The 18,277-nt window shown below is 39.5% G+C and overlaps 1 protein-coding gene across 1 annotated transcript; it reads right to left on the reverse strand.

Moving 5' to 3' along the window:
* Positions 1–1,060: 1,060 nt before the first annotated feature.
* Positions 1,061–2,107, reverse strand: LOC111235103 (neuropeptides B/W receptor type 2-like). Its single transcript, XM_022763430.1, has one exon. The coding sequence runs from the start codon at positions 2,105–2,107 to the stop codon at positions 1,091–1,093; it is 1,017 nt and encodes a 338-aa protein (XP_022619151.1). The 3' UTR covers positions 1,061–1,090.
* Between the last annotated feature and the right edge of the window lie 16,170 nt (positions 2,108–18,277).

Here is an 18,277-nt window from a genome sequence, read left to right on the forward strand (position 1 = left end):
GTTCAAAACACAACATGTTTTAAAGGCAGATTAAGTGTTTGCATACATGACCACACACATATTTCTTATGTAATCTTGCCAGCTTTTGTTCCCTCCAGTGTTTGGTTGTAATTCGTTCATTGTTAAGCATAAGAAACACCTGTAATCCCGACATGCATCCTGTTGCCCTCCAACCCTGACTATTCTCATGATGCGGATTTGATTGACAGCATGCAAATCAGTGTGGACCTGCATTTCCTCCACATGCCAGATGTTCAGCCCTCATACTGTTCCTCTGTCTTCTCAGTTCTGTCAGAGTCCAGTGAAGGTCACCACTGTTTGCAATGACCCATCCTGTCTCGCCGACTCATAGTTGGATGTATTACCTTCATTTTAACATTGACATGTTAATTAATTACGGTCTTAATCTGTAAAACAACCAGATTTAATAGCCAGTTCTTCAGACACAATGATGATGGGCAGTGCTGCTGACAATTATAACTATCTTTTTGTTTTTTTAATGTCATCATTGTCCCTTATGTCAGCCATCCTAGTTCCCTATTGTAAGTTCCCTATCGCTGTTTCTGACAACTCACAATAGTCCCTGTTCTCTCAGAGCCATAAAAAGCTGCATTAGGCAAATTGTTGTCCAGCTGTGACAAAGAAAAAATTTCCTGCCTCTAATAAAAGAGCAGCTTCAATTTACCTCTGCTTGGTCAGATTGACTTTTGCTAGCAGGAGATCTACTCGGCTGACAGGAAGTGACTATTTAAACTCAAGTGTGACACTAAAACAGACCTCTGTGTTGATGAAGTTAGACTTATTGATGTTCTGATGTGTTTCATCTCTCGCCTTTTGGTTTACTGCAGAATAAAAGCATTTATAGCCGGATTTAAGAATGTTATGTAGAGCTTATAGCTAGAACTTTGAAGATAGCTTTATTTTAGCTACCTGTTGCTATCATGTGTACAGTTGCCTAGTGCAGCTTTAACAACCGAAACAATCAAATCTGCATCATATAACATTGAAAATCCAGATTTGAATCTAAAGTTAAGTCAGTTTTTCAGCTCACAGTCCGTGCTCTGGTTTTATTTGTCATACTGTTGCTCATTCAGGCCGGTCTACATTCCAACATCTTCTTGAAGGCTTTCCTGAAGCTGTCGTCCAGGAAGGCGTAGAGGAACGGGTTGAGGCAGGAGTTGGCGTAGCTCAGGCTGGTTATGAAGTAGGAGATCCCAATCAGCAGTGGCGTGGTCCTAAGGTCCGTCGTCAGAGCCACGATGGTGCTGAGGTGGAATGGGGTCCAGCAGAACAAGCAGACGGCCAAGACGATGAACACCATGATGGTGACTTTCTTCTTGGCCTTATCCAGCGCCTTGGCGTTGCTGTTGAGCCTCATGTTCCTCAGCTTGTAAAGCATCATTGTGTATAAGATGCAGATGGTCGAGACCGGGATGGCGAAGCCCATGATGAGCGTGTAGATCCGGCTTGCCTTGAACCACAAACTTTCAGGGCTGGGGAAGCTGAGCACGCAGCTCTTCCTCCCATCGTTTGGGTTGACAAAGACGCCGGCGAAAACAGTAAAAGGCATAACGATGAGGATAACAAGGATCCAGACACATAATGAGATGATTTTGGCTGCTCGGTAGGTGCGGTAAGGCATGCGCTTGGACCTCACTGTGGCCAGCACAACCAGGTAACGGTCAATGCTCATAACTGTCAGAAAATAGATACTGGAGAAGATGTTGTAGTGGTCTATGCTGAGGATGACTTTGCACAAAACCTCGCCGAAAGGCCAGTAGTGCAACAAGTGTTCAGCTATGTTGATAGGCAACACCAGAGTGAACAAATCGTCCGCAATGGCCAAGTTCAGGATGAACATATTGGTGACTGTTTTCATCTTCGGGGCTTTGAGGATCACATAGATGACAGCCGTGTTGCCCGTCAGTCCCACCGCGCAGATGACAGAGTAGATGACAGGCAAAATGACGTAAAGGTCAGCGTAGAAGTAAAACTCAGAGGGAGGAGTACAGTTCAGGTCAGTGCGGTTCCCCAACGTGAGGGAGTAGAAGTCAACAGAGTCGTTGCAGACTGGCGGTTCACCGCCGGGGAGGGACACATTCTCCATGTTTGAGGAGAAAATGAAATCGAACTTGTCAAATTAAGAGTCTGTGAGCATTTTGAGATAAAGGTCTATGAATTCTAAAGAAATGATCAGTTAGGTTTCTAGAGAAACATTTGAGTCTTTGTCTTCCTTTTTAGACAACTTCTCAAACAATGGTCATCAGTCAGTGAGCCTAAAACATTGTCCGTGCACCGTTCAGGAAACAAAAAGATGAAGTTAAGCTGGGATTACCCTTCACTGAGGAGGAGCTCAGCCTCAGGGACAAGCAAACAACAGAGATCAGTATTTAGAGCATCAGTTCCCAATATGAGGTCCTTGGCATAAGTACTAAGCACTACACCTACTTAATATAACTAGAGCTGCTGTCACCTTCTCACCTTCTTCAGGTCTCCTACTGCAATGAAGCTTTAATGATGTCCCTCCTTTAGTTGCTTTGGATAAAAGCATCCGCCACATGAGTAAATGTAATGTAACATCAGTATCTTCACTGTTGTTTCAGTTTCTGAGCTTATATATAAAGGGGGGGACCTTTTAGGTATTAAACAAACTGTGCCCATGCAGTCTTACCTCCCCCACTCACTGTACAGACAGATACAGAATGATGTAAGGAAATCATATGCATTAATGATGATCCTGTCACAGGGATTGCCTCAGGAGAAGATCTCAGGGTCTGTTTAGTGTCCTTGATGTGGAAAAGCTCGTTTCATGCTCGTCAAATGAGCGGTCCACTGTCGGTTTTGTTTCAGGATTGATTTTCCATTTGCAAGTCTTTAAAAATATTTGACACTTTATCTCCACTGGGGTTCATTCCTTCACTTTTCATCTTTGAAGTCGGCGTGAAAATCACATCCTCTCTGTCGATGTTAGGTTCGTCCTTAAACAAGATATTCTCCCTCTCTCTGATTCTCTTGCTCCTCGACGCCAAAGACTTAAATGTAGTTTTTACACGCGTGTCCAAGAAAATATTTATGATGGTTATTTAAGATTTCGGGTAGTGGTGTTTCCTCTCCGCGCTTCCTGCGCGCTCTGGAGACGGTTCGATGGCTTTACGCACGAGTGGCGCATCACGAAATCTGGACAACAGAGAGATGTCAATTAGTCGCCTTGCACACATTTTAAACATCAGTGGAGACAGAGTGCGTGAACGTCAATAGACAGCAGGCAGCGGGTTGTACAACAACAGCCTTGTATCAATAAAGACAAAAGTCCAAACAGGACCAACTGGGTCAGACCGATGCGCTGTTAATGATTTTCTCTAAATGACACGTATCATGAACACACCTTAATAAATGAACCTGATGCAGCCACGTGTCAAAATGTCCTGTTGTCAAAGTAAATTCATTGATTTATTGGTTTATTTCCAAATCCATGTGCAATAACAAGATACGTGAGGCAAAAGTTAAAGAACAAGTATATAGTAGTATTTTTTTAAAAACCTTATGTTAACGAACATTATTCTCTTAACCTCGTGGAACTATAATCATATATGATCTACTATCAGATATATGCTAAGGTTAGACTTACTGTATAAATCAGTCGATAAAAAATCAAAACGTTTTTCAATAAAAATAAAATTAAAAATATGAAAGAGTATAAAGTGAGATCAGGCGAGTTTACCCTCCTCTGCGTCTCCGATAAAGTCACTCTCCTCCGGTCTCACCTCTGTGGAAGATGCGCTGCTCTCCAGCCTCTGCTAAACTCTCTCTCTCTCTCTCTCTCTCTCTCTTTTACTCTTGCACTCCTGGAAAGCAGCTCCACCGGCGACGTCACTCCGAGATCCCCATGTCAATCCTGTGATCCGCGAGGCTCGTGCTGCCGGTGGAACAGACCCTCTTTCAAAGAGTCCTCCTCATGTTAAAGGCTGTAACTCTCTGATGTCTCCATCTTCTTATTTTCCAGATATTTGTGTGAGTGTTTTTTATTCTTTGTCTACACCTGATTTATTTATTTTCTGCCTTTATTTTACCAACATGTCCTTTTTGTATTTTATAACTGAGTACTTTATTATTTATCTTAAAGAATCTTATTTTCGAGAAACATGCAAACAAAATGTATTAATTGTTCCCTCAATGATTTGAACCTTGAAGCTTAACTAGTTTCCTTAAAGCTGCTCCAATCCAAATGCTTAAATTAACAATGGATCAAATTACATGTGAAAAGTAGTCACTTGTCCTGCCAAACCACAGATAACTGTGCAGTTCTCTTCAGCTCTATGGAGTATCTCACTTTGTTTTATGGTCAATAATGAGCTGAAAATAATGAGCTGAAAAATACTAAAATGCCCTATCTACCTGAGGGGCTCCAATAAACTCAATGCACATCTGTCCAGCTATAACAGAAAACGGTAGCAACAACCCAACAAAAAAACGAAATATATCATTTCCTTCAGGAGCTGGTGAAGAGCAAAACAAATTCATCTGGGTGCCAAAAACATGACTGTGACTCTGTGAATGATAATGTTGCTGTATCTGCTGGACTAGAAATGTGCAGCTGTCAGCTACTATAATATATTCACCAGACTCTGTGTTGTGTTTCCAGCTGGTTGTGCTGCTGCCAAGTGGCCAAAGAAAAAAAAAAAAAATCAATGAATGCAAAATTAAGTAATAATTCATGCCTTTTGAAATACTATAACCTACCATATTTAATGTAATGTATTCTCTCAAATTAAAGAGGCACTTAGTGATTTAGTATTGCACTTGAGGGAGTCACAAGAGACATATCTAGACTCTTAGTCCCTGTGTTGCGCTCCGAAAACAGGGGATCCTACAGTTCCCATAATGCAACTCCGCCACTTCTAAATGCACTGAAACCTACACCACCAGTTTATAACGCAGGCCTCATTCTCAAGCCCTAAGCCAAGATAACCCTGATGACATCACAATTACATCATTATCAGCTCCCTCCAGAGCCACAGATGACATTATTGTTATCACTGGCTGAGTAGGACTCGTGATGAGTAATCTGAACTTCATGTGTAAAATCGGTGGAGAGCCACTTCAAAGAGTTCTCTACCTTCCAGCTGCTGTCTGTGTATCACACACTTGAAACTTGACAAATTGAGACGCTTCTTCTGCGCAAATGAAAAACTTTCAAAACTTCCTGTGTGACATGCTGGAGACAGTCTAAGGCACAACTACAAGACGTCAAGAAAGTTTTAGACTTTGTGACTGTTTTACACTGTAAAGAGCAACAGCGTCTGGTAGTCTGCAGCAGACCATCTGCCACACAGCAAATGCCTTCCTTTCTGGACCATCAGCATGCTTTTCTCTTTCTTTTGTTTCCAACTCTTTTCTCTCCTCTTTCATTTTTCTTCACAGCAGAAGACAACCCGAAAATGAGGAATCATGGGATTGATTTTTCTGTCCACTTTGAGCTGAACGCCCCCCTCCTTGTGTTCTCACATCCCTTATTTTCTCACATTTCACTCAATTCCTGTTTTTGTCTCTTTGTGTGAGTGTCTGAGTGTGAGAATCTTGTCATATTTTAAATTGTCCAGCAGTGTGTGTGTGTGTGGGTGTGTGTGTGTGTGTGTGTGTGTGTGTGTGTGTGTGTGTGTGTGTGTGAGAGAGAGAGAGTGTGTGCCTGCTGTGAATCACTTTAAGCATTTTAAACCTAAAGATTTATACAAGATGCTTCCTGTCTCACAATGATATCTTTCTCATAATGAGCCAAAGCACTCTGGGCACACATTGAGTGTGTATGAAAGTGACTCTTGAAATCTTAATATTTAATTTCTCATCGTTTAAGAAAACAATAACAACTCAAGGTCTTCTTACTATCTTTCTCTAGGGCTTTCAATCTTATCAAACAGTGTTCATCAGCAGATGGAGTTTACTTCCTCATCAGGGAGATGGATCTATTGACATGTGAGCCCAGTAGCTCTGTAGCAATCCAGCACTCTTTGTATGTGTTGACTTAAAGGTTAGGAATAACCTCGATGTTCCATTATTGGAATGACATGCTGTGTCATCTGCTGTAGAATTAGTGTATTCTGTCCAATTAATCACAGTGGCTTTATGCATGAGCACAAAGATACATTCTTAACAAGTTTTGACGTCTGATATCACTGCCAAATACTAAAATACAGTACTCTTGTAAAGCTGCCTGACAATGTCACTATGTGCCAATGAAATTTGTGAAACTGTCATCATCATATTGAATACAGTGATTGACAAAGCCATCAAAGTTATATTGCAATTTTTTTTATTATTATTATTATTATTATTATTATTATTATTATTATTATATAATATAACCAATTCTCAGTTCAGTTTCTTCAGTTTATGACTCCAACTTAGAACATTCTTCATCCTTTTAATCTCATTCTCCTCTTCAGAATTTAGGTGGATTAAATGCATTGAAAATAGCAAAGGATCACAGCTTTCATCTGGACCTCATCTTGACACTTTTTTTAGCCTCTCTTCACCTTCAGTAAGCCACCAGGTATCTACCCTCACAATATTTGAGATTTACACTTTTCTTTCAACAGCACCACTTCTCCTTCAAGCTGAGTAACAGGTTCTTTACTTTGAACCTGTCACTTATTTTCTGTTCTGTCCATATTTTCACTGCCTATCCTACAGCATAAATATTAAAACTATGATCAAAAGGAAACAGAACTGTCATTGAGTGAGTTATTGGCAAAAATGTGGCAAAAATGTAAAAAAAAAAAATCTAATCAGTTCATCCGCAAGTCCAAGTGGACATTTGTGCCAAATTTGAAATATCACGTTCACAAGGCCAAAACTGCAGTTTGTGAGGTCATCGCAACCTCGACCTTTGACTGTTGACCTTTTGATCATTTAATCAGTTCACCCTTGAGTCCAAGTGAATGTGAATTCCAAATTTGAAGAGATTCTGTCAAGGTATTACTGAGATATCACATTCACTAAAATGGGACTGAGACACAACTTAAAAAACTGTTTGCATAGAAAGACCAAGATAACTGCTTGGTTTAAACCAATGTAAATATCCACTAATTATTATTTCAGTATTGGAAACTTCATTTCTCCAAGTTTGTCTACCAAAGAGTGGGTGTATTTGAAAAAAAGCTGCTTCTGGAAAAAAGGTTGCTGAGAGCTCTGAGACAGAACTGAACAGTGAATATGCAAAACAATTAAATAAAATGAAATAATGAAAAAGACCTATAAAAACTTAAAAAGATCCTGAGCTGCAGAGTCTTTCTACATTATGAGTCACATGGTTTACTATTAACATATAAAAACATTAATTAAGCCAAATTTGAACATTAGATTTGCCAGAAAAGCTACATTTTGTGAATGAAAAAGAGTATGAATTGAACGTATTTTGCAGGAGAAAGATGGCAGTCTCGTACGGTTGTAAGTAATTATAAAGACATGCACTCACTGAAACTTAATTGCTCGGCTGGTGAGAGCAAAGCAAACTTTCCTCACAGGTAACAAGGGAGAAGTTTATTATGTCTGACTATATTGCCAGGTCAAGGAAGACCACTGAAAAAGGTAACAGTGTCAACACAGCGGTAGGAGAGTTCCCGGCAATAGGCATTCTGGGAATTACAGTACATCATAAACCATTTATTTATCCAGGGAGTCATATCTAAAAATACAACACACTGTTTAATTTTCTTTTACGCTTCTACATATTCACATCCAGCAGACACATTCTTCAGCTGTGATGCACTGAGCGCCTCCACCGGTGTGAAGTGCTGTACGCTGTACGGAAAACAGCAGTGTTGTTTACACGAGAAACTTATTTCTAAAATAAATTCTGATGTCAAGCCAAGTTTTAAATGAACTGCTGTTCTGGCAGGCAGATAAAAAAGACATGACATTTGCATTCAGTGACATTTACAAAGGTACCGTGTCTTGGAGGAATTATTTCCAGCAAAGTTGTGTAATAATCAATACAAACCAGCTGACCTGGTCAGAATCCATTTAATTAATTTTGTGCGGCAGCAATTGGTCTGTGTGACACTGATGCAATGGCATGTTGAACAATTACAGAAATAGGACCTTCACACGTCACATACACAACAACATTAGACTAAACAACAACACTTCAAGATGTGCCACCACAAGCACTAGTTGCACATATGCAGGGGAATGGGCACATGTTAATAACAAATGTTAATAAATTGTTAATTTGTGGCTCCATCAGCTGTATTTATGCAAATTTATTCTAGAGGATGTAAAAATTTTACATCAACAAGCAGAAATGCATTATGGTATTCCTGTACAACATACAGCACCCTCTATCCTTTGACCCCTGATACATGAAGGAAAAAGGAAGAAACATCAGGAAGAGCAACAAATGATGGATCCCTTTTCCAGGATGGACAGCCATGTCCAATACATGACGTGTACAGAGTAGACGCAAACAACGATTGTAAAATTAAAATATGACAACTCAGTATGACAATGCTAGGTTTAAAAACTAGAAACAAATCTGAAAAATATGGATCTGGGAGGATTTTGGGCGGCTTCCAGATACTGCCAAAAAAAGGTAGAACCTGAGCAACAAGCTTCCACATTCATTCTACCACAAATACATAGACAGAGGATAGACTACAATGAAAAAACTCAGCGACACTATTCACACAGAGGTACAAGAGGAAAAGGCACCATCCACATAGAGTTAGGCACTGGGAGGCAGACGAGGGCACTGTCAATATGGAGGGAGACAAGGGGACCGTTCGCACAGTGGGAGAGAGATAAATATGCATATACATTACATAACAAAACATATGCTCCTAGGAAAGAAAGACAACTGAAGATACACGTTAACAAGAAATGAAAGATATAAAATCAAATGACAGCCATTCATGATAAATAATACTGTATGTTTATCTCTTTACAACTTGCTTCACAAGATCTGAGCATTTAGTGTTACGACTTTTGATGTTTTACTGTTGGTAGACAACCATTTTATATCCCCTATTTAATCTGTTCAGGGTCACAGGGGGGCAGGAGTGTGTGGGAGCAGACAGTGTACAAACACATTCAGACCTACAAGCAATTTTAACTTTCCATTTCATCTAACCTGAATGTCTTTGGAGTGTGGGAGGAAACCAGAGCTCCAGCGCTTAGACACAAGGAGAGTCCAAAGACTCCAGAACACATCCAGCAGAGTCAGGTTTACAGAAGGGTTTTGCTTTGATTTAAGGGTCTACTTTAAGAATGTGTTTGTATTGAGTGAGTGCTGACCACAGGTCTGTGGAGCTGCAGAAATTTATGGCTGAACACTTATGAACTGTCGCTGGTGGAAGGACACGTGTGAAAGTCTCTCAGCCAAAGTGAAATATGTGTTTTATGTGTTGACAATTCAAGCACTAAAAGGTGTTGGTATCAGTCTTAAAAGCTCTGTCAACAACAGCTGATGGATGGACTTCACTTCAACGGTCGTATAATACACTGACCTGCTTCGTCTGATCAACTTAAAAGCAAACTATTCCCCCCTCCATCTCCTTGCTCCCATAGGCTCTGCCTAGACCTTCACCTCCTCCTCATCACGTTTGCTGTCTCAGTTAATGCGAGAGCTTGCTAACCTGTGACGTCTTTCAGCAGCCAAAACTAGCTTGAAACCTCGGTACGAAGTCGATCTGAAGCAAGCTCACATATTGACTGATAGCTGTGAGCTCTCGCCCCTGACTTTGGCCTTCTCTGATTGGCTAGAAGGGTGGGGCTTTGACAGCAACCACTCCACATTAAGATATTTTTGGATATTTCAACTGAAAGACTTTTTTTTTTTTTAAAAGTTACATACGGTAGCTTTTAGCTGCCATTATCACAGGCACTGACTTTCTACTGACTGACTGATGAGTGATATGTGTTTTAACAAAAACCTTGATATTGGGTTAGGCGGAGCAGCCCGCTCTGAGCTTAAAAAACGCTCTTCAAAAACCTCATAGAGGCTACATCCATCTTTATATACAGTCTATGCATCATACTGAGGGGAAAAACTGAGTGAATTGTTTGAATGGTGAAACTGACAAAAAGTTGGCGAGCAGCTTCATGCATCAACAGTGCTCACTGTAGACAACATCTGTGATGGTAAAATTCCCACCAAGATCAGACCAGTGTGTTGTTCTTAAATCCATAAGCACAGACTTCCAGAGAACATGAATGTCCTGACACAGACCCAGGGTTGGCCCAGTGATCATAAAACAGGCTCCAGTAGGCTATGCTTACATTGGCAGGAGAAGATATAGTCACAGCTTCATCCTCCTCCTCCTCCTATTCATTATAAAATACCTACAAGACCAGTTAAAGGCCAATAAACCAATAAATGGCCAGTAAAAGCCTAATAAAACAATGACTTCCTAGTGAAAGCCAATGAAACCAGCTGCTGATTATTGGATGAACACAAAAAGACAGTTTAGAACACGGTTTCTAAACACTTGTAGAGTTCATTTCAAACAAACCAACATCAATAGTCCAGGAAACATCCATGTGTTGCCTGGTAGTTGGATCTAACAGCCAGTAGATCATCATACTTTGAAAGCTTAGCAATAACAGAATGACAGCAGGACAGATGTTCACATTCAGCCATGTGGTCATGAGTGGTATGAGATGAAGAGCGCAGCTGAGGTTACAGACAGACACTGTAGTTACATTTCTTTTGAATTCCCATTTGGAAAACCAGAATAAGTTCCTCTGTAGGAAAATACATTACCTAATAAATAAATTCAAATAAATACATTGTTTACCAATCTACGTCTATCAGTCTATGAATCAGCAAAAATAGAATTTGGAATGAATGGTATTGAAACAATGATTCCTTGACTTCAGACAAAATCACGCTTCTCCTTTTTAATCAGTGACAGTGACTCTTTTAGTATCTTCAAATGTCTCATTGTTTTTTTATATTCTATGCTGCCTTGCTGCAAAAAGACCTCCCTTACCCTCCTTTCCTTTCTGTGGTTAGACAATGGTGAGAATCAAAAGACAGTAAATAGCATCATTTTTATGAGTGGGTTTTATGTTTAAATATAACTAGTTAAATATCTAGTTGCCAAAATTAAATATGTATAAAAAGGCAAAGAATTACACCATTTACATTGTCAATAAAATTGGCAGCAACCCAGTCCCGTACCTTAAAGAAATTAATGTAAACTGTTGCCTGGGTGATTTGACTCAACTGTGTGAAATTACCTTATGTGCCCCATAACTTTACATTATTTTACAATGGGTTTGATAATAGTGTCACATCTTGCATGTATTGTGTAATATTGCACATGCAGCATGCCAGCTCTCCATGAAAATCTTTGACTTTTCTCTGTTGCAGAAAAGCGCTAAGTTGTGAAGACACCGATTTCCACATCTCACACAAAGTCAATCAAAAATATCTTTTCACCTTATTCATGTCTACCTTTTTCATTCCGGTCTCATGTTCTCTCAGTACCCGTTCTCCTCTTGTTCCAGACCCTGTCACATCTCACTTGACCAGCAGCTGCCCTCATCATCTCATTAGTCCGTCAGTGCATATACCAGCTCACCAGCCTTTGCTCTTTGCCAATTCATCTATGTGTACTCACCTTATTATTCCAAACCTTTCTTTGTACATGCCTGATTCCAATTTTGCTTCGTCCCTCTGGACTGCTTTGCCTCCATTATTACTTAACTGTTACGAACTTTCTGTTTCTACCATTTTTCTCTTAACTTTCTCTTGACTCTGTGTACTGTCTTCCAACTCACACCAGTCATTTTCAGGTCAGAACTAAACTGAACTCCACCTGTTTATTGCTTATGGTATTGATTCTCAAGTTAATTGACATTGACCGCGTGAACTGGTTACACATGACACCTCCAGCTTTTTGATGTTTCTCTTTGATGTTGTTGAAAGTGACTAGCATCAAAACACTCAGTGCAGTATGTATATGATGGACTCATTGATAATGTGCTTATTCTGTGTAGTAATGATAAAAATAAAAAAAAAAGAAACTAAATGGGTTTCACACAAAAAGGTCAGCATGCTCAATAGGCACGTAGAAGAACAGGGAAATAAAGGAGCAGCATTATACTTAAATTGCAGGGTAGAACACCGATCCATCCATCCATCCATCCATCTATTCTCTAATCCACTTTTCCTGCTCAGGGATTGCTTTTGACAGGAGCATCATGAGGTACATTACCAGCAGGTCACAAGTCACAAAGCTAATACAGAGAGACAAACACACACACTCTCACATACCAGCACCGCACATTTTCCAGGTCACCTGATATGCAGCTCTTTGGACCATGAGAGGAAACCTACACAATCTGAACACAGAAAGAGAGAGAGCGTCCTGCAATGAGGAGCTGACCACTGAGCCGTATATCACACCACATTCTGTATATATGTCATCATATATTAATGCGTTTTCCTCATTACTATCTTCTGAAATCTCTCAGCTAATGGGTTCAGTTTTGTTTTACTTTCTGCCTTTGTGTTTTTCCAGCCAGTTTTCTTTCCCACCTGTGTTTCATCAGTTAATTAGTCCTCATTGTATACATAGGCCTACCCTTGATGTCATTCCCCTCTTCGTTTGCCAGAAAGTTGTGTTGTGGGGTCAGACTGGTCTGTAGTGTTGATCCAGTCTTAATTTTGTTTGGTCTAATGCAATTAAGATGGTTTCACAAAAATAAAGACTCATTTTAAGCCAATTTGTTTAATAAATCGCTGAACTACATAACACCTACCTCTGGCGTCTGCATTTAGGTCCACTCCCTTGTGTTCCTGTAAACCCACCTGCACCAGGTGTTCCACATGAGCCTCTGCTGACCCCTTTTATTTCAAACTTCATTTCTTGCCCTTTTCCCTGTTGTTTTCCCCTCCCTTGTATGTCATGTTTGTCCCCAGTTTGGTCTCTGTGTCTGTCTGTATGTATATGTGTGTCTGTCTAGCCGGGCATAGCTTCCTGCTTCCAGTTCCTGCCAGTTCCCATGCACACCTGTTCCCCATCTACCAATCAACACCACATGGTGCAGCAGTACTTAAGACCAGCTCATCTCTTCCTTCTTTTCCGGGTCGTTCAGTCAAGTGGTGTCACAATTCAGCTGCCTGTAGTTTCCTGTTTCTCTCACTTCTTTTCTTCTTATGATTTTTTTGGGACACAGTTTTCTCCCTGGGCCTCAAGTCCAGTCTTCTGCTTCTACCGTTGCCTCCCACGTTCAGCCCTGTCCCTCTATTCACTTTAGAGTTTTTTTTTGTCCGCCTCACTTAATGGATTCCTGTTCCTGCACTATCCTGTTTGGATCTCCGTCGTCTGCCTCGCTCTCTGGTCACCTGTCAGCTTGCCTTGCTCTGCCAACCTCAACCAGTCTGCAAGCTGTTCCCCCTCGCCGCCACCTCCAAACAACCCCCACAACCCAACTCCAGTTACTGGTTTCAAATAAAGAACTCCTACATGTTTCAACCAAATCTGTTGTGTTCTGCTTTGTGGGTCCAGATAATTTAAATCCTTACAAATATAGACTTTGAAACATTGTTATTCCCCTGACTCCTTAAATTCTAATATAGTGTGAAGTTTGAAACTCGTTAGAATATTCACTAAAGTTAAACCTTTTGTAATAGTGGAAAGGTCCACTATGCAAACACACAAAGCAAGAAGAGTGTTAATTTCATGGTTTTATTTATATATGTGTATATATATATATATATATATATATGATGTGGCTGAGAAAACACTTTACAACAAAACAAACTGCTTTGAGTGTGTTAATTACATGACAGGCAAGAAAAAAAAAAGCAAAGGGCATTGATCTATTATTCCATTATCAATATGTCTGACAATTATCATGTTCAATAATATTGAATAATGTCTAGTCTGTAAAATGTCAGAAAATGCTCATCGTTTCCTGAAGCCCAAGTTAACCTGTTTGAATACCTTTTTTGTTGTCTGACAAACAGCTCTGAGATTCTTGGGAATTGTGGGAAAATGATGAACCTATCATGTATCGTAAGGGTCAGTGGGGGTCACATGCAAACCCTACTCAAGTCCCCAGGTCCTTTGTAATGATACAGGTGACAGTAAATGATGGACGGAGAGAGAATTTCCCCAAGATTACGAAATTTATTTACTTATTAAAACAACTAAAAAATTAAACAACTGAACAAGACCAAAAACAACATGAAATGTGTTACATCTAATTTGATAAAACTTACAATATATAAATAGTCAATCTGCAATAAAAGAAAGGAGGGACACACTGGCTACACAAGTTTGACATCTGTAATAAATGAAATAAGACAGAAACAGAAATGGAACATGAATTCACTGAAAGCATGTTGTGTTCCGTCAACAGTCACTTGTACAGTGTGCTTTATTAGCTAAAATGTTGGCTCAGGGTAGTCATCCTAACTACTTGTGCCAGTATGTTTGCATGAGAAAAATGGAAAAAAAAAAAAATGGCGCCAGCTGACAATCATTTTATACCTACAGCCATTTTTTTAAACATAAAAATTCTGAAACTAAATCATGCTAGAATTACAATTGTATGTCTCTGCCAACCAGCCAAGTTGCAGGAAATATGGTCACAATATCCCCTTCCTGATTTACAGCATTGAGGTGTTTTTGCAGAACATTATGATGTCACAGCGAAACTGATCTTTTGACCTTTTTGGATCTAAAATGTCATCACTTTTGATGACATTTGAGTTAAATTGTGTCATAATTGTATGAATTTGTGAGTTCATGTGTTTTGTGAGGTCACAGTGATCTTGACCTTTCGACCTTTGACCACCAGATTCTAATCAATTTGTCCTCGAAACCAAAGTGAGTGTTTGTTTGTAATGAAATTTCCACAGGGTGTTCATGATGTATTGCATTCACAAGAAAATGAGGTCACTGCGACCTTGACCTTTGACCACCAAAATCTAATCGTTCATCTATTAAGTGAGCGTTTGTGTCAAATCTAAAAAAATCCCCTCAAGGTGGTCTTCAGATATCACATTCAAGAGGTCAAGACCATGTTTTGTGAGGTCACAGTAACCTGGCCCTTTGACCATCAAAATCTAATCAGTTCATCCTTGAGTCCTAATGAATATCTGTGCCAAATGTGAAGAAGTTCCCTCAAGGCGTTACTGACATATCGCGTTCACGAGAATGGGATGGACAGTACATAAGGACAAACAACGTGCTGTCACTTTCAAAACTCATCAGTATTTCTTGAATGTTTCTAGACGGTATAGTGCTGAGTTCTGACAGTTTTCTAAAGAGATTTTTTCCCTCTGTTCTTTTACTTGTACATCACCCATGTTTTTCACGTTCTGAAGTAATTTACTGAGAATTCAGTTTAGTTTCGTCCATCAAGTAGGTAAACTGAACAGCTGCTGATGAAAGGGAGATGGAGACCTTGGGCTTGACTGAAGAGTTTTATTCCATAATGATGGATCAAAAAGGTCTAAAAACATCTATCTCTGAGAGAAACAGACGCCCACTCAGGCAGAATGATTGACAGCTTCAGGTTAAAACAAACTGTGGCACATCTCACAGGATAGCGTGCATCAAAGCGCTTGGTTGACAAACAGCAATTTCTAAAATCCATCTAGTGTATCTGTGTGTGTGTATATATATATATATATATATATATATATATATATATATTCAAGATGTTAGATAATCAACTAATTTAAGAGTCACGGAAAGGGCACTGATGAGAAAAAGAGATTCTGACTTCTTCTGCATTGTGCTCTCTAATCCCCCCCCCCTCTGATTACACATGCATGTGTCCCAGTACTCTGTAGTGTGACAGTACTGCCCTCCACTATTCCTTGCAGGCAATGATCTGTCATGATTATACAAAGGTTAAAAAGATCTGCCCACAATACCCACACAAAAGAAAAATATCACGTTAAAGAGAAAACAAAAGATGGCAGATCCTCATTGTCTGTATGTTTTCGAATCGAACACAGACATGGTGTCGCATGGCATTCTTATGCAAATGACACACTGATCTTTGTAAAGCCCATACCCTTTTCCATGTCGGCTAATTTTTCTTGAGTTACATTCAGATAAAGCAATATTTTGGTGCTGTTTCTGACTAAATCAAGCCTGAGATAAAAAAAAAAATATTGAATATTACATCAGCACATTCACAAAAGTACAAATTGCAGTTGCTAGACTTTGAACAAAATTAAGGAAACATTATCCATATTATCACACTGGAAAAAGTTCAACAAAGCTCAAAATTTCAAGGCAACAAACTTCAGTTTCGAGTGTTTATCCAACTTGATGATGCCCATGACTCGCATAATATGGATGCAGGTGCCTATATTCATTATTTGCCTTGTGTATTTGAAACATTGGTTTTGAAAAGTGTTATTAAAATAAATTATCATTGTTGTTGTTATGACTACATGAGTCATGTACACACCTGTAGATGTCTAATTGTGGATCTCCTCATATGCTTGGTGCTACCGGCTGATTAAATAGAAAAGTTAAGTGGATTTGCAGAAGAGGCTGGTCAGTGTCGGTCAGCCCCCAGACAGTGATGACAACTAAATGTATAATTTATATATGAATATAACTGTACACATTATACAGATGATGGCAGAGGTGTTGAACTGAAGGCCGGTGGGAGTGGTGGTGCTATTAATTCTCTTCACATGTCAGTGACTGTTGTTTCATCCAGCTGAGCAGACAGTTATTAAAACTAATTGCGCGCGCGTGTGTGTGTGTGTGTGTGTGTGTGTGTGTGTGTGTGTGTGTGTGTGTGCGCGCGCGCTGGGGGGGGTTACATAGCAGATATATTTGTTCTTTTTAGCATTAACTGAACATTCACAAAGTAAATATTAATGTTTACTACAAATCTGTACTAAAATAAAAACCCACAGACATTTGCATTTTTTTTTCCTTTTTATTTACTTGTTTATTTAAGCCACTTAGTTTTTCTGTCACTTGCAATGATGTCGAGATAGAGTTGAAAGTTCAAAAGAGGACAATACTGAGTGAAAGCAACTGCACACAGAGGTGAGGTCGTTTGAGATCATCATCTTGAATTGTTCAAACTGTTTGACTGTCTTTCGATAATTTTTCAAAATCCATTAAAAGACAGTCGTCAAACAGCTGCTTTAGCTGATGCAGTCCAATATTTTACATATTTATTACATATAATAAAAAAATTAATTAAAAAAACCACAAACTTCAAGCATGTTAAACAGCAACGTAACATCCCATTTCAGCTTGAACACGGTTACAAATCTAACCCTGGGGTAGGGTTCAAGACAGGGTGAAGATTTACCACAAACACCAGAACAATGATCAACACAGCAAACTACGATCTTACAAATAGTAGTAGTATTCTCAGTCGCACGCCAGGATAGGTCATAGAAATTTTCATGGATTTTCTTCTGTTTTGGTAGTTCATGTGCTGGATCTTTATTATCATAGTTACAGTAATAAACACAGAGCGTACTACCTTTAACCCCAAATTCTACTTGGTTAGATTTAGGGAAAGTTCATGGTTTGAGTTAAAATACCTGCGCTCTAAAGTAACAACACTGACTATTGTTTTGAAACAGAAAAAAACAAGCAGCTTGAAAGTCTTGTGTTTTGTCATCCCACTCCTGTCATAATTAGGATGCCCACTGAAGGTTGCCTAATTATAAAATGTCACTGCTGGTCGTAATAAGCTGCTTGAATGGCCGATCCATAGGGAAGACGATATTGATGAAATCCACCCTCTAGCCTATGTGTAGCTGCAGTTTTCCCCTTCTGACGCACAATTATGGGAGTGATTACAACTGATAACGGCCACTTAATGGGATGATAACATTTGAAGTGTGTGTATTTTGTGTAGTTTCAAGGTCTTGTATTTCTTGTTGGGTCCCTTTTTAAGACTGTGTTTTTGGATTTTGATTCCTGCCTCTAAAGAGCAAATGTCCATGTTCTTGTGCAGCTCTGGGGAATCCTATTTAACTGTTACACTATGTTCAGCACCACGTTTAGATCCAGATGAATTATGAGCATTCATCCATGCATTCATCTTTTTAAATTCAATAATCATGATCATCCAGTGTGTGGACAGTTTCATAGTGAATTCCCCCCTTAGGGCTGAAATGATAATTGTCCTCGGCTTCCTCTCTCCCCACAAACTTCTTCTCTTATCTTTTCTTCTTCTTTTCTCTCCCTCTTTTCTTCACATATTCCATCTTTCTTCTCATTCCAACACCAACACCCTTCTCCTCCCCCGTTGTTCATCCCGTAATAACTGC

Source organism: Seriola dumerili, unplaced genomic scaffold (genome assembly GCF_002260705.1).
Source record: "Seriola dumerili isolate Sdu_G_001 unplaced genomic scaffold, Sdu_1.0 BDQW01000468.1, whole genome shotgun sequence".
Taxonomy (NCBI): Eukaryota; Metazoa; Chordata; class Actinopteri; order Carangiformes; family Carangidae; genus Seriola; species Seriola dumerili.

What these genes read in the sequence shown, in the direction of transcription:
- LOC111235103 (XM_022763430.1), bottom strand. Translation starts at nt 2,107, where the DNA reads ATGGAGAATGTGTCCCTCCCCGGCGGTGAACCGCCAGTCTGCAACGAC.